Source organism: Macaca mulatta, chromosome 2, assembly GCF_049350105.2.
Source record: "Macaca mulatta isolate MMU2019108-1 chromosome 2, T2T-MMU8v2.0, whole genome shotgun sequence".
In the NCBI taxonomy this organism is placed as follows: Eukaryota; Metazoa; Chordata; class Mammalia; order Primates; family Cercopithecidae; genus Macaca; species Macaca mulatta.
The window spans coordinates 201,730,813-201,753,078 of record NC_133407.1 but is presented as its reverse complement, the minus strand read 5'-3'; the positions used below and the strand labels follow the sequence as shown (position 1 = coordinate 201,753,078).

At 36.1% G+C, this 22,266-nt stretch overlaps 1 protein-coding gene across 5 annotated transcripts in view; it reads left to right on the top strand.

Moving 5' to 3' along the window:
• Positions 1–22,266, top strand: part of ROBO2 (roundabout guidance receptor 2) — a 602,415-nt gene that overhangs the window by 527,057 nt on the left and 53,092 nt on the right. For all 5 annotated transcript variants that reach the window (XM_015128844.3, XM_077994326.1, XM_077994327.1 and 2 more), the window contains exons 15-18: positions 730–854; positions 3,521–3,692; positions 14,441–14,623; positions 20,834–20,876. In XM_015128844.3, the coding sequence (XP_014984330.1) occupies positions 730–854; positions 3,521–3,692; positions 14,441–14,623; positions 20,834–20,876 (523 nt within the window). The remainder of the gene's footprint in view (positions 1–729; positions 855–3,520; positions 3,693–14,440; positions 14,624–20,833; positions 20,877–22,266) is intronic.

The window sequence follows — 22,266 nt, the reverse complement described above, 5'->3', positions numbered from 1 at the left end:
GAGTCCCTTCCCATCCGTATAAAACAAATTTTCAATCTTAACTTACAGGTCAATTGATAGCAGTCAATTATTTTTCCCTGTATGGGAAGAAAAAGAAGTTTTTTTCTGGTTGATGGCATTTATAGCTATGTTTCTGTTTTTATTTAGTAAGCACAAACTAAAAGCATACCAAAAAAGCTGTCAATAATGCCACCATTCAGAAATAACACATGATAAATACTGGAATATGTCTTCTCAGAATAATTTTGGTTAGAAGAAGTTGTGGTTGTTTTTAGGAAGACAGCCTGTTAGAGTAGAGTTGTAAAATCAGACATACACAGGCTCAAATTCTGACTTGCTGTTTGACTTTCCTAAGTCTCTTACAGTAACCTTCTGTTTCCTCATCTGTAAAACCGAGATAACGGTTGTTTCTACCTCCTGAGGTTAATGCGAGAGTTAAACCTGACACTTAGCTCTTTGCGGGGTGTATAGAAAACACATATTAGAACGTTAGCTGTTAAATTTATTATTGAGAGCATATTACAAAAGCTGTTGCGTTTGCTTTAAATCTAGATATTGTATTTAAAGAATATTTCTCAAAAAAAACTGTCACTGTTGAACAGTGTGTGCATTCAGAACTCCTGGAAGCCAGAGCCTCCTGCATCTGGTCTTTCTATTCATTTTCTGGAAGTAGCACTAACGCGCACCAAGGCTTACAGTTTGCATTTATTCTAATTACTTCCTCTACAGCCCCAAGTGCCCCTCCACAGTCTGTCACTGTACTGACAGTTGGAAGCTACAATAGCACAAGTATTAGTGTTTCCTGGGATCCTCCTCCTCCAGATCACCAGAATGGAATTCTCCAAGAATACAAGGTAGGACCCGGGTGAAGAAGGACAGCCCTTGTATAAAGGTTCCCAGAGAAATCTCAGTGTCTCACGAATGAGGAACATCTCTAAAGGTTCTCTTACTCAGTTTAAGTGTAAAGTTTTTATCTATATTTCTGTGTGACAGATAATGAAACAAATGCATAGGTATTAGAACCTGAGTTCCAGGTCACAGATCACACAAATCCAACTGAACAATTAAACCACACCAGTGAAATGGTTTTCTGTATGGTGTGATTCTACAACCTCAAGGATTTAAAGAGATGGGGCAGAGAGTAGGTGGTGAAGCCCAGAAAATGGGTTTTATCTTTGTTATTAGAATTCTGCATAAGAGGCTGTAAGGCGGCTGTTTTTTAAACCACGTTCTCAGAAAAATAGAGGCTTCAGAGTTAAAGAGGTGGAGTGGGTTGTGGGTAGCACCAACCCTCACTCCAGATGCTACTTTTGTCTGTTGACTGAGGTTGTATAGAATATTTCACCTGAAAAAAAGCCACTGAAACAACACATTTTGCAAAATACTGACTTACAGAAAAAACAGTTGATTATCTCATTTTTCACCTGCTGAATTTTTGGCTGTTTAGAAACAATATATATCTATTGTTTCATTGCCATCATTTGGTGTTTAACGTAGTAAGTATGTCGAAGTTTTCAAAATAAGATTCCGTTTGTGTTGTGATTAGACCGCATGTGAATGAAAAACCCCTCATTAATCTTTGTAAAATTCAAAACTATAATTTATTAATAAATGATGTTGGTATCATCTATTAATGAATATTTCTAGATTCCTGAAAACAGCATATTCTGTACATCTAATACAATACAAAACTAGACACCCATTTCGCCTAAAAAATTCAGAGTTGGTATTTAATATTAAGCTGAAGAATTTTACTAAAAAGTTTGCAGATTAAATTTTATTTCTAAGAAAACATTAAGTTTTACATCGAATTTTATTAAAGATCAACTTGCTAAAGCAAATGAATGGACTAAATGTATACAGATTTATTTTAAAATGACATATCATGTTATAAGACACATGCTTAAGAAACATAAGAATAAATGCTTTTACAATACAATAATTATATAGGTTCTAAGATTTTATAAGCATTAGGACATGGTTTTAATAGAGTAACAAATTATCTACTCCATGTGAGCTTGAGTGTGTGTGTGTTTTAACGAGGTTAGGAATTTATTTTTGTACCATTTGGCACTAAATATCCTACATTTCCATGTAGTTAAATATTGTTACTTTTTTTTTACAACATGATGAATTTTTTTTTCATAAGTATACGTTCTCACTCTCTAGAGACTTGTCTTATTTTGGTTTCAAAGCGCATATGTAGGTAAGAGCTAAATATTCCTTCACTAAGAACACAGATATCATACATCAATAAAAGAAACACATGATTCACAAGAATTATTTTTTACTGAAAAAATTTGGGAACTTACCTGCTCCAAAACAAATCATATGTTTTCCTGCATATGTGTCTACATGTAGATTTTAAAATATTATATAATACGAACACAAATGTGGATACACAATGGATTTCTTTTCATAACACATTTTATAGGAACAATTTCCACATCCCAGAAGATGCCTTAAAATTTGATTCCTGCTTGAAATAAAAGCCTAACTTCCTTAACGTCAGTGTCGAGAGACTTGCCACCACTTTGTTCTCATGAATGTGTATGTGTGTGTAGATATGTGTTGATCAATATTAGATTTATTGCTGTCAGCGTAAATATTGGCTTTAATTTCATTTTAGTCAATACCTATAACTTAGGTCAATTAATCTTGTTAACTACTTCTGTGCAAGTTAATATTTTCTTAAATGAAATATAAATTACTTAGATGTCTACCTATATACCTTAGATATTGCAACTTATAATCACCATATTTTAGTGGATTTTATGCATAATAAATCTTGATAAATAAAGCAGAGGAAATTATGTGTTTTAAGCCACACGAAAATGGCATTTGCAACCAAAACCACACACCAGGGGTGTTAAAGAAGGCACTGTGCTTTCTTTTTTTTTTTTTTTTTTTTTTTTTTGAGACAGAGTCTCGCTCTGTCGCCCAGGCTGGAGTGCAGTGGCCGGATCTCAGCTCACTGCAAGCTCTGCCTCCCGGGTTTACGCCATTCTCCTGCCTCAGCCTCCCGAGTAGCTGGGACTACAGGCGCCTGCCACCTCGCCCGGCTAATTTTTTGTATTTTTTAGTAGAGACGGGGTTTCACTGTGTTAGCCAGGATGGTCCCGATCTCCCGACCTCATGATCCGCCCGTCTCAGCCTCCCAAAGTGCTGGGATTACAGGCTTGAGCCACCGCGCCCGGCCTTCTGTGCTTTCTAAATTACTCATTATGAGCTTTCAGTGCTGAGAATAAGATATAAATGAACATGGCATAGTTACAGCTTCCCTTATTGTCCTTCTTTTAATACAGGTGCACGTGCACACAAACACACTTACATGCACACTTATAAATAAACTGCAGAGGTTGGGCTTTAGAAGATGTCATTTACAAAACTTCTGTAAGCCTAGAAGATAGATAGGTTACAATTACAAAATATTTAATCAGTTATAGCAGTCTTGTTACCAGAAACGATAATATTATGTCCCTATGTTATTCACTTTGTTATTCACTTTCCATTTCTGTAGATCTGGTGTCTGGGAAATGAAACACGATTCCATATCAACAAAACTGTGGATGCAGCCATTCGGTCTGTAATAATCGGTGGATTGTTCCCAGGTATTCAATACCGGGTAGAGGTTGCAGCTAGTACCAGTGCAGGGGTTGGAGTAAAAAGTGAGCCGCAGCCAATAATCATCGGTGAGTATCAAACGATGTGGTCTGTGCTTTAGAATCAGTCAGCTGACAAGGTGGATGATGATTTTGCATCAACATACTAATAGTGAATATGCACTTAAGAATGTTAGGGTACATATATCACGTTGACAAATGGATTAACTGACTAGGGTTTCTTACAAAAATAGTTGGTGCAGTTGATCATGCTCTTAAAAGTCCCAGATCCTTTTTTAAATGCAATATTTAGGAGTTTAAATGCTGAAAGGTAGTTTAAAAATTATTTTTAATCAACTGCCTCATTAGCAATTTTGATGCCATTGAAATATAATAAAAATGAGATAGTTACTGAAGAGAGAGCATCATGTTTCAAATCTGTATGCTTCCTCTTAGCCAGAGAAATGTCAAAAATTAACAAGAAACAGTCCTGAAGAAACTTTATAATCTAAATATACCATCCCAAAGAAGAAATCATATTAAATCTAATATCATCATTGCATGAAAATTTTCCCTATTATCATAGATTATGTTTGCCTGTTCTTGAGATGTATATAAATGGAATCATACAGAACGTGATTTTTTTTTAATATGGTTTCTTTCACTAAGGATAATGGTTTGAGATTCATCCACGTATATATTATTCAGTTCACGTTTTATGGCTGAGCAGTATTCAGTCGTATGAAGATGCCATATTTTGTTTATCTGCTTTTCACCTGAGAGAATGAATGTTATTGTGTAAATGTGTGTGTCCTTCTGGAGAAATACCTAGGAGTCTAATTTCTGGGTGAAAGACTTGTCTTGTTTGACTTTATAAGAAACTGCTAAACAATATTCAAGTTGTGTAATTTCATACTCCCACCAGCAAGGAAAATGACTTCCAGTTGCTCTACATTGTCACCAGCATTTGAGGTTTCCAGTTTTTGTGGTTTTAGCCATTCTAGTTGGGATAACCTGTGATTTTGGCTTGAATTTTCTTTTATGACTAATAATGTCGAGAAACTTTACATGTGCTTATTGGCCATCCACATAGTTTCTTCTGTGAATTGACCACATATTTGCTTTTTAAAAATTGGATGGTCTCTTGTTACTGATTAGTAAGAGTTATTTACGCATTCTGGATACAAGTTCTTTTCCATGTATTTGTGTAACAAATATTTTTTCCCAGTCCATGACTTCCCTATTCATTTTCTTAATAATGTCATTTGATGAACAGAAGTATTACATTTTAATGAAGTACAATTTATCATTTTTTCTTTGATATTTGGTGCTTCCTAAGAAATTGTGGCTTACCTCTAGATACTGAGGATATTTTCCTCTAGAAGCTTTATAATTGTAGCTTTTATGCGGAAGTCTATAATTCATCTGAGGGTAACTGCAATGTGGTTAAAGGAATGAGGCTGATTTATTTCCATGTTGTGTACTCATCATTTATTAAAAAGACTTTCCTTTCCACCAGTTAATCATATATACGTGGATGCATTCCTGAATTCCCTATGGGATTCAGTTTGATTATATGTCTATCCATATGCCAAACCACACTGCCTTGGTTACTGTAGTTCATAGTAAGCCTTGAAATCAGGTAATGTGAATACTCCATCATTTTCTCCTGCAAAATTATTTTGTTTATTATAGGTCTTCTGCTTTTCCATATACTTTTCAAATCAGCTTGTTGAAATCTCTAAAACTTGTGTTGGAATGGTGAGTGAAAGTGCAGTGAATAAATCCATCAAAATGCATAGAGTAAATATTTTAATAATGACTCTCTTTCCAGGAATGTGATATATGTTTCCATTATTTAAGTGTTCTTTACTTTGGTCCAATATTTTACACTTTTTAGTGTGTCAACACATTTCTTGAGCATTTGATTTTGTGTGTGTGTGTTTTGTTTTGTTGTTATTTTTGAGAAAATGTTTCTCTCTCTCATCTAGGCTGGAGTGCTTGAGTGCAGTGGCGCAATCTTGGCTCACTGCAGCCTCCCTCTCCCAGGTTGGAGTCCTCCTCCCACCTCAACCTCCTGAGCAGCTGAGGCTACAGGCATGCACCACCGCTTCTGGCTAATTTTTGTATTTTTAGTAGGGACAGGGTTTTGCTATTGTGGCCAGGCTGGTCTTATACTCCTGACTTCAAGCAATCCACCTGCCTTGGCCTCCCAAAGTGCTGGGATTACAGGCATGAGGTCCTGCCACTATACCTGGCCTATTTGATGTTTTTTACACTATTATAAATGGATTTTTAAAATTTATTTTTCCAATTCTTTTGTATTACACATAAATTTAATTTCTATATGGCCTTTGTGCTTTGTGACCTTACTACCTCACTTACTCATTTTAGTAGTTGTGAAATGTTTTCAAGTGTTTTCGGATAATCATGTTTTCTCTCTCTTCTTGTTTGTGTTAATGTGATGAATTCTATTGAATGACCCTTAAAGGTAAATCAACCTTGTAATCTTGGGATAAATCACAACTGGTCATGATATATTATCCATTTCATAGATGTGCTGAATTTACTAATATTTGGTGGCTCACGCCTGTAATCCTAGCCCTTTGAAGGGCCGAGCCTGGCTGATTACCTGAGCTCAGGAGTTGGAGACCAGCTGGGCAACATGGTGAAACCCCATCTCTACTAAATACAAAAGAAATTAGCCGGGTGTGGCCGTGGGCGCCTCTAGTCCCAGCTACTTGGGAGGCTGAGGCAGGAAAAGTGCTTGAACTCAAGAGGTAGAGGTTGCAGTGAGCGTACTCCAGCACACCAGCGTGGGTGACTGAGGGAGACTCCGTCTCTAGGAGAAAATAAAAAAAAAATTCAGTCCCCTCAGCTTCCATGAGTGCTTCAGTCTTTTCAACTCAGGGACGTCATTCAGCAATGTTCGGGTTACCCTTGGCTGCATCATAAAGTTATCTGGAGGTACAAAGCTGTGAAAATATTAAAGTTGTCCCTGTTTCTTTCCTTTCTGTCTGAGACCACAGTCCTATCCTTTTCTGTCACGTATTTTGCCTCATCTCCTACTTGTCTGTGATGGGAGTGCATATCCCAATACCTGTTACTTCTTCATGGAAGAAATGGAAGTGTCCAAGGAACTGGTCATTTCCTATGTTACACTTTCCTGTTCCATAATTTCTATTTGCTTCCTTTTACACTTTTCATTTCCCTTATTTGTTATGACCATATTAAGTCCATACACCTATTGTAATAGCTGCTTAAAGTTCTTTACTCCTTATTTCAACATCCATCTTATCTCATAGTCTACTTCTATTGATTATCTTTTCAGCTGACCTTAGGTTATATTTTTCTGGTTTGTTGTTTATTTACTTTCACATGCCTGGTAATTTTTTACTATATTGAACATTGCAGATGAAATAAAATTTTGTGATCTTATGAAGAGTGTTTGTGTTCTAGCAGGCACATACATTACTGTCTGGTCACCTTTAACCAGTGATGTCTTAGTTTTTACACTAGTTAGTATGAGACTTCTTAGGTTTTGCCCTTATTCTCAAGGCAATACCTCAGTAAAATATTTACTTTCAAGGCATGACCCTCTCCTGGGCTTCCGGTGAGAAGCCTTATATTTTTATCTGGTCTTCCTAACATGGTGAAATTCAAAATTAAGCATGGTTTTGCAGTGAACATGAGCTAAAACCTCTGCTTTCACCAGATCCTTACAATCTTCTCTTTGCAGGCACTGTTCAGGGTTCACCCTTGGATGTAAGGGGAGAGTATACACAAATGTGGGAGCCTCACTCTCCACTGTCTCCCTCTTTCACATGGTTCTCCCCTCAATTTTTAGTCACTCCAGCCTCCCTGAACTCCACCCAGAGACACCTCATATCAGTAAGATTGAGCTGATTCAGCTGAGGTACTGGCTACCTTACACTGTATGGATTGTGGCGCTCTCTCAGGGAAACAGAGCCTTGTCACTACAGATTTCCTCTGGTAAAGTGCCCTTCATTCAATAAATGCACCCCCTTCAGTTTTCCCTGCTTTTATTTGTTTGGCAGTGCCTTTAATAAAAATATATATATATATATTCCATGTGAGGTCTCGCCAGTTCATGAGTCCAGAGGCCAGAAAGTTCTAAAGTTCTGAGTCCCCAACCAGGGTCGCTTAGCACCTTGCCACAGAGGCTGCTGGCGAGTGCAGAGGCTGCTCCTGTGTGTGGTTTAGGTAAACTGGGAACGAGACGCTGACATGCTGCCCCCCAGAGGTCTGCATGCTCCGCTTCACATGCCGTTGACTCGAGTGTAGAGGCTGCTCCTGTGTGTGGTTTAGGTAAACTGGGAACGAGACGCTGACATGCTGCCCCCTAGAGGTCTGCATGCTCCGCTTCACATGCCGTTCACTCTCGAGTGTAGAGGCTGCTCCTGTGTGTGGTTTAGGTAAACTGGGAACGAGACACTGACATGCTGCCCCCTAGAGGTCTGCATGCTCCGCTTCACATGCCGTTGACTCTCGAGTGTAGAGGCTGCTCCTGTGTGTGGTTTAGGTAAACTGGGAACGAGACACTGACATGCTGCCCTCCAGAGGTCTGCATGCTCCGCTTCACATGCCGTTGACTCTCGAGTGCAGAGGCTGCTCCTGTGTGTGGTTTAGGTAAACTGGGAACGAGACACTGGCATGCTGCCCCCCAGAGGTCTGCATGCTCCGCTTCACATGCCGTTGACTCTCGAGTGTAGAGGCTGCTCCTGTGTGTGGTTTAGGTAAACTGGAAACGAGACACTGGCATGCTGCCCCCCAGAGGTCTGCATGCTCCGCTTCACATGCCGTTGACTCTCGAGTGTAGAGGCTGCTCCTGTGTGTGGTTTAGGTAAACTGGAAACGAGACACTGGCATGCTGCCCCCTAGATGTCTGCATGCTCCGCTTCACATGCCGTTCACTCTCAGAGTCTAAGACTTCCGGGCGGGGACCTTTGTCCAGCCTGCCCAGTAGAGTGAGGCTGCCTCTCCCACCAGGCCTTGGGATCCCATTTAGAAATGGTGTTCACTTCAGAAGTACTTTTTAACTGCTTAACTTTTGACTATTTTAAAGAGTTTGCTGAAAACTCCTGATAACACTTGCTACTACATACCATGTTTTAATTGCTTGTACAGTTAACCTTTAATTTTATTTAGTAAAATGTATCAAAGTAGGACTTTTTTGAATTGTAAATATGTGGTTTTGTTAAATAAAAGTCAATGTAAAATTGTTAAAAAAAATTCCTATAGTTTACATATTTTTAAAGTGTTTGTCCAGTGTTTGATATCAGCCATTCCCATTTTTTTCTATTTTCTAAAATGATACGTATAAAGCAGACTGCCAGCTTCTAGATGATTCTTTCTATTACAAATATGTATTGTATATGGACAGATTTAACATTCAGTCATAGTGTTAACATTTTTTAGATTCTCTAGGTATTCTTTCTTTTATATATTAAAAGTATTGTAGAGAAAAAGTTAAAAGTATTAACTTTTCTTTAAATTGGCTTCTTTCTTAATTAGTCATTCAGACTGAATTAATTCCTTAACCTGAGGGAAACCTACAATCTTGTCCTTCTGAGATTTTCTAAAGTAAATTGGAATAAGAAAGAAATACAGGTACACCCAAAAGGATTTAACATATGTGTGTGTGTATATGTGTGTGCATTCATTTATAGTGTTTAGAAATAAGCTCTTACTTTTTCACTTAAAAAGCTATATATATGCGTGTGTGTGTGTGTGTATATATGTGTGTGTGTATATATATGCTGTATACTGGCATATATATGCCGCAGAGACAGTACAAAATATCTATATCTGTATCTATATCTTTATGAAATGGATTGGCTGAATATAATTATTCTAAGTGAAAAATAAGTAAGATTGTCAAATAACTTATTTTCCTTTCATAGTTTTTTTTCTTATCTTTAGTAATAAATACCATTTTTAAAATTATACTTTATGTTCTAGGGTACATGTGTACAATGTGCAGGTTTGTTACATATGTATACATGTGCCATGTTGGTGTGCTGTGCCCATTAACTCATCTTTTATATTAGGTATATCTCCTAATGCTATCCCTTCCCCCTCCCCCCTCCCCATGATAGGCCCTGGTGTGTGATGTTCCCCTTCCTGTGTCCAAGTGTTCTCATTGTTCAGTTCCCACCTATGAGTGAGAACATGCGGTGTTTGGTTTTCTGTTCTTGCCATAGTTTGCTGAGAATGATGGTTTCCAGCTGCATCCATGTCCCTACAAAAGACATGAACTCATCCTTTTTTATGGCTGCATAGTATTCCATAGTGTATGTGTGCCACATTTTCTTAATCCAGTCTGTCACTGATGGACATTTGGGTTGGTTCCCAGTCTTTGCTATTGTGAATAGTGCTGCAATAAACATACGTGTACATGTGTCTTTATAGCAGCATGATTTATAATCCTTTGGGTATATACCCACTAATGGGATGGCTGGGTCAAATGATATTTCTAGTTCTAGATCCTTGAGGAATCGCCACACTGTCTTCCACAATGGTCGAATTAGTTTACAGTCCACCAACAGTGTAAAAGTGTTCCTATTTCTCCACATCCTCTCCAGCACCTGTTGTTTCCTGACTTTTTAATGATCGCCATTCTGACTGGTGTGAGATGGTATCTCATTGTGGTTTTGATATTCATTTCTCTGATGGCAAGTGATGATGAGCATTTTTTCATGTTTCTGTTGACTGCATAAATGTCTTTTGAGAAATGTCTGTTCATATCCTTTGCCCACTTTTTGATGGGGTTGTTTGGTTTTTTTTCTTGTAAATTTGTTTGAGTTCTTTGTAGATTCTGGATATTAACCCTTTGTCAGATGGGTAGATTGCAAAAATGTTCTCCCATTCTGTAGGTTGCCTGTTCACTCTGATGGTAGTTTCTTTTGCTGTGCAGAAGCTCTTTAGTTTAATTAGATCCCATTTATCAATTTTGGCTTTTGTTGCCGTTGCTTTTGGTGTTTTAGTCATGAAGTCCTTGCTCGTGCCTATGTTCTGAATGGTATTGCCTAGGTTTTCTTTTAGGGTTTTTACAGTTTTAGGTCTAACATTTAAGTCTCTAATCCATCTTGAATTAATTTTTGTATAAGGTGTAAGGAAGGCATCCAGTTTCAGCTTTCTACTTATGGCTAGCCAGTTTTCCCAGCACCATTTATTAAATAGGGAATCCTTTCCCCATTTCTTGTTTTTGCCAGGTTTGTCAAAGATCAGGTGGTTATAGATGTGTGGTGTTATTTCTGAGGGCTCTGTTCTGTTCCGTTGGTCTGTATCTCTATTTTGGTACCAGTACCATGCTGTAAATACCATTCTCAAGTAAAGCTTTCTTGACTCTTCTTCTTCCTAGTGACTATCTGCCAGATATTTGGGGGATTTATTTCCTTGTAGGGAAGTAAAAAATTACAAGCATACAGTATAACCAAGCTCATGTCATGACTATCACAGTTATGCACTGAACAACTGAACTGTAACTTAACATAATAAAGTTAATGATTATTTTAAATCAAATAGAAAATTTCACTTAATTTTCCTATCATTTATAAAAGTCTGAGTCTTCAGATGGGTAATGAGTACCTTTTAATTTGCTATTTAGCGTTTCATACGAGTGTTTTCAGATTTTTCTATGAGATAAAAGTAATCTAGAAAGTAATATTTCCATCTTTTATTCAAATAGTTAAAATATGCTATACTAAAAATGTAATTATAAAATATGATTATAGAAATTCTATTTTTTGTGTACACACACACACACACAAATCACAATTCAACCTAGAAAAGGCTATTTGTTCTTGAGAGATTTATTTCTTTTTAATATCTACATTTGTACTGAGAAGCCTTCTAACTGTTTCCTTAATTACTCCTGCGTATCTACCTTAACATCTTGTCTGATGCCCTTATCTACACAACTGTTATTCCTTGGTTGAAAAGTGATTTAGTGATGGCTAATCTTCTTTTCTGTTTCAATTTACACTTTCCCATTGTCTATTCAGAACTGGAAATGGCACTTGAAGTGACTCAAACTGTACCACATTTCCCCTTTGTTTTAATTAAATCATGTATTGGCATTTGATGTAATTTATGGTTGAGAACTTTAGATTTGTACTATGCCAGACCATGTATTGTTCCATCTATTCCTTCTCAGTTTAGCATTCCTTCCAGAAAGTTCCATTAAGGGACCATTAATTAAAACATTATAAAAATGTAAAACACTGCCTTACACTGGCTTAACATTGGTATTGTTCTTTTCTGTGCAGTTTCCTATGGTAAGATGACTTTTACATCAAAGTGTCCATAATTCTGTATCATTGCATTTACAGACACAAAAATACAATCAAATACATTCAGATATATATCCATTAAGCCATTTGTCATATAACCAATTTACATTGACTTAAGAATTTTAGTTATTTTGCTTAATAATATAGTTATTGCTTCTCTAATCATTTGGCTTTTCAAGCTTACATTACATAGTTGGTTATAATATGTGGAACAGCTGCAAACTTTCACGGTAATAGGTACAATCAAACCTGATGTGTCTAATTAGTTTTTAGTCCAACAAATTAGTTTTGTTCTTCATTACTCTCCAATGGGAGGAAGACATTATATTTCATTATATTTTTTGTCTGCAAGAACAATGGAGCGTTACAGGTCACACACATCCCTTGTCTATGCTCTAATTAGTCCAACTGACAACATTGTTTCAAAAATACCAGCAGCATAAAAAATAGCAATACACCTTGCGAAACATAAATATTGCAGCTTACTAAATATGATATATTGTGGACCGTTTACAAAAATGAAGGCCAAATTTTCTTTTCTCTGTTCAATAAGGTATATGTTTTCTTGCTGATAATTGCTAATAGTTAAGGAAATCACCAGATAGGTGTATGTCTCATATGGAAAATATGAGCTCATTTTAAATACAGTTTTGACTATGTTTACATGTATAATAATTAAAGGCAGACATAGTGGGAAAATGAGCCAGATTTACTACATAAGTGACGTTGGTATTTAAATCTGAAATTTAATCAAAAGACCTTTCAGGAATGGATTATGTGTAAGGAAATGCTAACAGCTATGATAAAAAAGCCTGTATTTTGAAAAGATTAACAAAATAAAATTTTATTTCTAATTCACAGCTCAGACCAATATGGATCAGCAGAATGGGAAATGGAGTTTCTACTCAATGTCATTATTCAGGGGTTTTGGATCTTTCAAACCATAGCTCTCCCATGTCTTAGAAGCTTAACATCCTCCAACAGATCCCCTGTTTCTGTCCAACCAATGAGGAAATAGAGTTTCAAGTCAAGGCAGTGTTAGGGATCAGGCCTGGAAGGTCATGTGCACATTTTGTTCCTAGTTACCACTGGCTAATGCTCAGTTGCTTTTTTGAACTCTACTGCAAAAGATGCTAGGAAATGTAGGCTAATTTTCTGCCTTGGAAGAAAGGAGGAGCAGTGAGGTAAACAAGGGAATTGAGATCTGCAGGATTCTCAAATCTAGAAAATTTATCACTCATGTCACTGAGGTTGACTGAGAAGTCCTTAAAGCAGCCCTTAAACTTACATGGGTCATAATTTTGAGTCAAAAACTACTGTCTTCGTATTAGCCTCCACTTCAATCCTCCCAAAAGACATGAAGTAGACAATACTGGTGCCAACCAACTGACACGGGCTCTGGAAGATTAAGCTTACTGCTTACTTGGCTAGTAAGTGGCAGAGTTGTTTCATCAAAATCATGACTTCAAAGACCATGATCTTTTTAATATATTACAGTGCTATAAGTAAAACAGGGAAAATCCCACACATTCCTTTGATGTCGTATGCTGAAATGTGCCATTTATATTTTGCTTACCACTTACCTTTTAAAAGTCTATGATTAGTCACTAATTAGGCATCACATTGACATTAGAAATCACTTAATTCCCAGTGTCTACATTTCTTAATCTGCTAAATAAGCCCATAAATCTTATGATTCCACAAGTTTAAGACCGATTTAAAATGCAGACTGAAATTTTCTTAATTATCTGAGGGGTCTAAATTTTCCAAACACAACTAGTTCTAGAATAATCTGAGTCCAGATTTAAATGTATTTCTCAGTGATGAAGACCTCAAAGTTAATTTTTAAGTTGTTCTTTAAATTTGCCTTTCAAATGGATTTTCAAATTAGTTTCAGATACTTTAAGGGAATATATGAGTTTCATCTTTTCATATTTTAATTATGCATGCTGATCTCTGTGAAAGCTGTTTACATAATTGTCATTGTTTTGTATAGTAGTTTTAATACTCTCCAGAAAATGAAAGGATATTTGCTCAAAATAAGCTCTTTGGTAGAATATTAAAGTTAACATTAAGTTACATGTTCTTGTGAATTACAAACAATTGAATATGGACAGTGCCTCAGCAGAAAGGCAATTTGCAAACACCTCATGTTAAAAGTTGTCATTGCTGTCTTAAAAATGAAAACTATATTTAAAAACACTGTATATAATTCAAGATAAGTTATTAATTCAACTCCTGGTACTATTTTTATAATTTATAAGGTGATAAATCAATATGTGGTTGTGAATCCGTCCATAGCAAACCACAACACAAGAGGTCAGTGTTCTTAATCACATTTTCAAACTCATGATTTGATTCTTCTTTTGAAAATTATCAACTATGCTTATCAATACTTGTCATAGGCTCAAAACAAGTATTTCCTGCCTTCAAATAATTTTTCTTCATTTTTGATGCATCATGTTTGTATTCCTGTGCTTATTTTTGTTTGAATATATACTAATACTATTGTTTTTTCCATAGGGAGACGTAATGAAGTTGTCATTACTGAAAACAATAACAGCATAACTGAGCAAATCACTGACGTGGTGAAGCAACCGGCCTTTATTGCTGGTATTGGTGGTGCCTGCTGGGTAATTTTGATGGGTTTTAGCATATGGTTGTATTGGAGAAGAAAGAAGAGGAAGGGACTCAGTAACTATGCTGGTAAGTGACTATTTCCAGCTAAGAAAATCTCTTAATCTGTAGGAATGTAATGAAATGAATGGAAGGAGCAGAAAGGAATAACAAATGAGTGATTTTGGCTTATTTTAGAAACCTGCACTGTAAAATGCAATTACACTCAACATGCTTTAATGCATTGCTCTTGACCATATCACTTTATAACCATGAGGCGAAGTCATTCTGCTTGTAGCTCCAGTGAAGCATAACAAGAGCACAGACTGATAAAAATGCTTAACTGTTTTTCTCAACTAGTTCTTTGAAATCATAAACTCATACACACACACACAGATACACACATACACACACACACAATGTGTTACATGCTATGAAGCCATGTTTGAGAAGTGGATTTATGCATGAGCATTACTTAAATGTTCAGGAAAGAAGAACATTTTGAAATATAGCTTTTAGTGTGTCAGGATGCAGATTACAATAGGAAATGTCCCTCGTGAAAAATACTGACAAGCAAAAATCTCACCAGAATTGATAAGACTGATGAGGCATGAATTAAGTGATTTACTGTTCACTTACATAGACTCTTATTACAATGCAAACAAGCAGTATTTTAAAAGAAAAGGAAAATGAAGAGAAAGAGAAAGAAGCTGAAGCAGAACAATAAAAAGAAGACCCTAGATGGTCTGCACATTCACAACAATGTTTTCTTCTTAGAATCCAGGACAGAGTTTCAAGGGTGTCCTATATCGTGGCCTTCAAAATATCTCCATGGTAGAGAGAGAAGAGAGAGGAGACACAAAATTGTAAAGTCAGTGATTGACAGAATTAACTCAATACTGAAGCGACGTTCGATTATAATTTTAAGTGCAGTTTATTTTAAATATTTTCTCCAATAACAATAAGAAATATCTCACAACATTTCACACTTTCTAGAATTCACAAGGGACCAATTTTAATTGGACATGATTTTACAAATATGTAAGAAGTTTTTGAGACATTGCATTCAATCTTCTATTTCTAATATTAACTTAGCTAGGAAGCATAAATGTCTTAGTAACTGATTTTGACAGAGGCGTCATTGGTTATTAAGCTTTTAAGATGCTGTGGGTTGTAGGTGCCTAAACTGCTGAGAATGTGGAAATAGTGCAAAATGCTGAGTATAGCACTGACTTGGTTGCCTTGCTTGTTATTTGATGCATTTATATGTTTATGATCATTTGATTATAGCATTGTAGCTTGTGTCTGTATCTTATGAAGATAAAATGTATTAGTTACTTGATAGAATACATTTCCAGGACCAGAGAAAGTAGTACAGCATATCTATTGACAAAAGGCTTCCATGTTTGGTGACATGCCATCATCCTGCCATTCTCATTTCTCATTGGTTGCTGCCTCTCTGCTTCCTCATAATTTGTCACCCAAGTGCTATATCACTTCAACAGTGAGGGATTCTTTGCAGAAAGGGGTGCTAGGCAGTAACTGCTGAGTGTCAAAGTCTGGAAAATTAGTGATACTTTAATGTGCCTTCTTGTTATGCAGTCCAGTTCTCTGCCTTCATCGCTGAAGGCATTGCCCATCACCTTTCTGTTTAATCAGCCGCCGTGTTATATTACATCTCTGTGATACACTTGTATAAATCATGTGAAATATAAGGAAGAACTGATTTAATTCATGGACTATTTGGTGTGTATCCCTTTGCTTGACGTTAGCAATGATAATAAAAAATTGACTATGCTGGTCAGTTCAGTGCAAAGTTCTAATATATTCACATTTGGAGTGTTGCATTTTTATCCTCCATATTTCTTCATTCACTCACTCCTTAGAAATAAAATATCTCTCATAGGTAGTAAGTTTATACTGTTAGTAAAATTACACCAGAGAGACTTTTCTTCTTTTTTTAACAGCAATTCTTTGCACAGCCTATGCACTTAATTTGAAAATAGATGTTGATCATTGAGCTTGACAAGAATAGTACATTTCCTATTACAATTTTTTATTGTTATTGATACTCATCTGCTTGTAGAAGAACTGCTAACTCAGAAGGTGCTGTGCCCTTCAGGTATTTTGGAATAAGGCCAAGCCAGAGAGAAGCCTTTCAGAAGTTTTATACTTAACTGATAGGTGGCTGACTCTGAAGATAACAGATTTTATGAAGCTCAGTAAATATAAACAATTTAATGTGAGTGAACAAATTATGTGAAATGCTAAACACTTCACACATACGTCTTAAAATCATCAGTGAAATATAAATTATTGGACAAAACCATCCAAGGCACTTAAAAGATTTGATGGATTTTTTATACTCTGATTATCTGGGCTGAGTTAGTGCTTATTAAAAAAGGATGAATCTACATTCATATTTGAGAAATAGCTCATCGGGAAAGGGAATGAGGCTTGGCTGCAACAGTAAAGTTTCCATTTGGAGTAGGAAAATGTGACCTACTAAAGACAGGTACTCTGAAAGCTTCCTCACTCAAAATGTCAATTTACCACAGTTATGTTTTCTCCTCTTCTACCCCAGTTGTAGCAGGCATGAGGTTAGGATTAATTCTGTGAGGTCATATTAGAGTTACTTTTTGTATGCTATAACCTTGCAAAATCTCTTTACCTTATATGTGTTGCAGAAATTGCAAGAAATTCAAAATGTTTTCAAAAACATTTTAGATTGTGGTGTCCGCAGAGCTTTTTGGAAACCTAAGCACTTATACTATTCAGTTAGTAGAAGCTAAAATATTCCGTGTGTAACTCCTTGAAAGTTCTTAATTTTTGGATACTAGCAGAGACTTCTGATTGAGAGTCACAGTTATTCCATAGGTATCTCTAATAAGCACAAAGTTACTACTCTGTGATTATCAAAATTGTGATGAGAACAAGATTGTCTGGCCACACCCAACCCTTCTTACAGCTTCAAGGCAAACACTTCTTCGAAATGAGAACCACCTCAAAATAGCTTTCAATTTTCTGTGGCGTTTTATTTGTATGTTCGTCTTTCTGCACACACACAAAACCCTGATCAGAACACCAGATATGATTTCCCTTTGAGGAGTTCTCATTGTTCATAGTTATTTGTAGTCTTCCCTAAACTTCATGATCTAAGAGAAGTTGTTCCTTTTGATCTACTTTTCAAAATAGAACCAGTTTTGCAGCATAAAGTAAAAAATGAAACTTGAAAAAGTGTTCCCTTTTTTTCTCTTCTTTAGAAACACAACTAAACAACCCATTAAGAGAAGAGTTTTTAAAAAATTCTGACAGAAATAATACAAAATGGACATTCAGATTTTGTACTAAATTATATATGAACCTTTTTAAGGTCATCAAATACTTACATAATGTAGTGTGAAGTTTTGCCTTGTGTCGTTAATATGCACAGATACAGAGATAAATGTCTTTACGGAATACTTTGACACCCTATTGGCAGTCTAGAATCATTTGAAAACCGTATTTTAATGGTGATGGGAACAGAAACAGAAAATAGATTGTCCCAAATGCTTAATATGAAATATTTTTAAATTTAAATTATTTTGCTCACGGCATTTAGTTTTCAATTGCCAGATATTGGCCATACATACTATAGTGTTCATGCCCTAACAAGTTTGCAAATTAACTTTAATGCGTTATGTGTATATATGTGTATATATATATATATCTTTTTTTTTTTCTTGAGACAGAGTCTCAGTCTGTCGTCCAGGCTGGAGTGCACTGGCATGATCTCAGCTCACTGCAACCTCCGCCCCCAGAGTTCAAGCAATTCTCCTACCTCAGCCTCTCGAATAGCTGGGATTACAGGCACTTGCCACCATGCCCGGCTAATTTTTGTATTCTTAGTAGAGACAGGGTTTCACTGTCTTGGCTAGGCTGGTCTTGAACTCCTGACCTCGTGATCCAACCCCTTGGGCCTCCCAAAGTGCTGGGATTACAGACGTAAGCCACCGCGCCCGGCCTCGTGATATATTTTTTATAAGGTTTTCAGTGTTCTATTATAATACTTTAAACTTTACATGTCCTGAAGAATTTGCCGCTGGTTCGTATATTAAAGTTAAGTACAACTCAATGTTTGTACCTCTGCTTCTGTTGTCCTCCTTTCCTCTAATATTATTTATTGCTCTGGCACTAACAGAAAGTTTGAATGGGACAAAAGAGCATCTAAATTAGGGAAAACAATTTAGCTTCTCACATATCTCTTAAACAGCACATTTTGAGGTGTAGCCCATGAGCATCTGCTTATTTGCATATTCACAATAATATTCACACCATTATCTTAACTCTCTTTTAACAGACTAAAACAATCACTTGATAGTCCATTAAGAAAAACCACAAACTAGAAAGTCACATCAGATGGAAGGCTAATTAGCTATACTGTTTTCACATTGCGTGTGTACTAATCAGGCATTTATTTAATATCTCCAGTGCTCAATTTTTTGCATTAATTATTTCAGATTAATTCTTTTTTGTTAAAAGCAGTTATTAAAGGGGCACAATGTGGGACAGATGCACTGCTGATTCCTGATTCCGCGCACTTCAGTGAGCCTTTCGCATTTGGATTCTTTCATCTTCTCTGAGCATGTGCCTATAGCCAGTGCTGAGCAGATGCAAAGGTTATGTCAGGATTGTTCTGCAATGCGTTTGAGATATTACATGTACAACTGATAAGGCAGAGTATATTTCAGGTACCAATAAGAACTTCCTGAGAGCCCTGATATGCTTTACTGTCCCATGAAGACTCTTGGAGTTTATAATCATATTACCTGATTCTGATATCATGAGAGATACTATTAGTAGATAACCTTAAAGGAGGGACTTCATTTGGAAATTCGTAAAATTTAAAGAGTCATCACCATATCTGATAGCCCAAACTTGAGAACAGAGGAGTTATGGAGAGTTACTCAAATTAAGAAGTATTCACTATGTGTATATATTAAGTGGCAATATACCCTCTATTTACTTACAAATATGAATCAACTAATTAAATTTCATTTATTTTCCCCTGTACTTACCACATTTAAAAAATCATAGTAAATATAGTCAATGCCTTCCAAAGACAGAGTTTACTGAGTGCACAGCAGTGAAAATGGTATTTTTTTCTCCTTCATCCCCAGTGATTGGTTTAGCCAATCCACGTTAATTTTGGTCAGAATTGCAGGTTCATTGCACTTTTGCAAGCTGTACACTTCTAAACTCCACATTTCTTTTTAAAAATAATTTTCTAGTTTGCCATAATGTAATGGCAAAATTTGATCCAAACTAATGTGAAGCTATTTGTAGACTTTATTCTACTAATAATGGATGTTCACATTCCACTGCAGAAAAACTAAATAACTTTGAATACAGTTTACTGTTTTAGAACCTCTTTGTAATATGCAAAGTATATTACCTTTCTCAATTCTGAATCATTTTGGAGTCCAAATACCTTTGGCTGCAGAGGTTTGGGCAATGGATGACAGACCTGAACTGATAATAACGTTCTTTGACCAGTCGTTAAAATCCACTTTCATGTTGTTGGCTTTGTAGACTTGAAACTATTGACTGGAGAGAGGAGATTCACTGGATTCACTGGCTGTAGCTCTGGTGGATGCTTACTGGTGTTGCTAATAAGTTCCATAGTTATATGGAGGATTCAACTTTTCTGATCACTACATACAATTAGGAATATATTCAGTATCAATTATTTGAAAAATTCATTTTTGTGAGCATGTTATTCTCTATTAATTATAGTTCACGTCTGTTGTAATTATCACTGTTTATGAGGGTCATCAAAGGATTTGTGATGGTGAAAAATCTGTAGTCAATAAGTTTCATTAGAAGGACATAACATGTTGGAACTTCCCTGCTTCAATTTCTATTATGAGTGTTTTGCCTTATGCCTTCTAATTAGGACACCTTTGTTTTAAAATTAAAAATCTTGATTTGATAAATTCACAATAATGTTACGATGATCTTGCAATATCACTATATATACTCATTATAACAGGTTTGACATTTAAATACGAATTGGTTCTTTAACTTAACCTTGGATTTGGCTTAAAGAATTTTGAAATGTCCTATTAAAATTGGAGCAAATGATGGCTTTGCCTTGGGGCCAAACCACTGTTACTCTCTGTACAATTATGTTAATTATATTTTGTTAAAATTCCCAGAGGCCTCAGCTCTAAACTAAGGGCCAATATGTAGTTGTTATGAATTGTAATTAATATTGACGACTTGTGCGTGCATGTCTTCCTTTTTTTTCTTTTTTTATAGTTACGTTTCAAAGAGGAGATGGAGGACTAATGACCAACGGAAGGTATGCTAAGGAGATGGCTTCATTAGTATTATTTTTTTAATCAGGACTGGGGAAACACTATAGTAAGAGGCTATTATTGTAATAAATGATCATTTAAAAGTCTGAGAATTCTGGGAGGAATTAAATGGCTTAGCACAAAGTTTAATGATCTATCTGTTGTGCACTTTAGAGGAATCAGGTCCAGATGTTTCATATCTCCCAGATGCCCCTGAAGAAATTAGTAGTAAATATCACATGGAATGTGTTCATTTGTTAGCAGGATGTTTATTGCATTAATTAGACATTAGCAAATGAAGTTGCTGTTGTTTAAGACTCCTTATTGGCTCTCACTAAATTGCTGTGAGTGAACAATTACACATAATCGATCACAAAGTAAATGATTCATGGATGATGAATAGGCTATAGATTGATAGGACTGGATTCCACAACTTTGGATACTCAATTGAAATTGATAAAAGCTGATAACAAACTCATATATCCTCATCTATTTTCCCTTTGCCAATATGGAGATTGTAATTAGGCCCTGGTAATAACTTCCAATCTCCCATGTAATCAATATTTTAGCAAAAAGAGATTAAGTCTAATGAGAGCTTGTGGATGTAGCAAGAAAGCAGTTGGGTCTTCTTATTGCAGTTTCCATAGAAACACATGTTTCTCTTAGGGATTGTACCAGAAGGGGTCTATCAAAAGAAAAGTGTAATGATTATAGATGTTCTATTTCCGTGTAAATATGCTAGTAATCTGGAAAGGAATCAGAATCCCATCTTTTATATTAAAGAAGGGAGTTCTTTATTAAATATGACGTGAAGGAAATTTTCCTCATAGACTATACTCACATGCTGGATCAGATCACAGTGTATCTTTCATTACCTTAAAAAAAACCCTTAATATGCCCTTGATGTTTTGCAGATAAGAACTTGGAAATGTGCTATTGATGGAGAGTATAAATACTGTTCATTAATTTCGCTAAGTTCCTTGTTCCTTGCCTCCAAGTCAAGCGTGAAGGGTCATAACAAGGGTTACAGCCTAGAGGGGACAGATACATAAGGGAGCTGCGGGAATTGAGGAAGGAATAGCCCAAAGTTTTAGAAATGGCTGACATAGAGAAGTCACTTTGAGCAGTTGTTCCCTTGAGGTGCCAATTTATCATCAAACCTTGTTTTGGGATCCTAGTATGTTATTGATTCCTACCAGTTTCAGGGCAGACACCTGAATTCATCTGGACATGGACAGAATCCCGGGCAAGGACTCCCTGTGTCCACTGTTAATCTATGTATAGCCTTAATGAATTGCTGGAGTTATTTAATTCTAGGGAGTCTACATATATTAATTTGAAGTCAATTAATATCTTCGATTTCTTAACCCTTTATATTGCATGAGATGGGTGTCA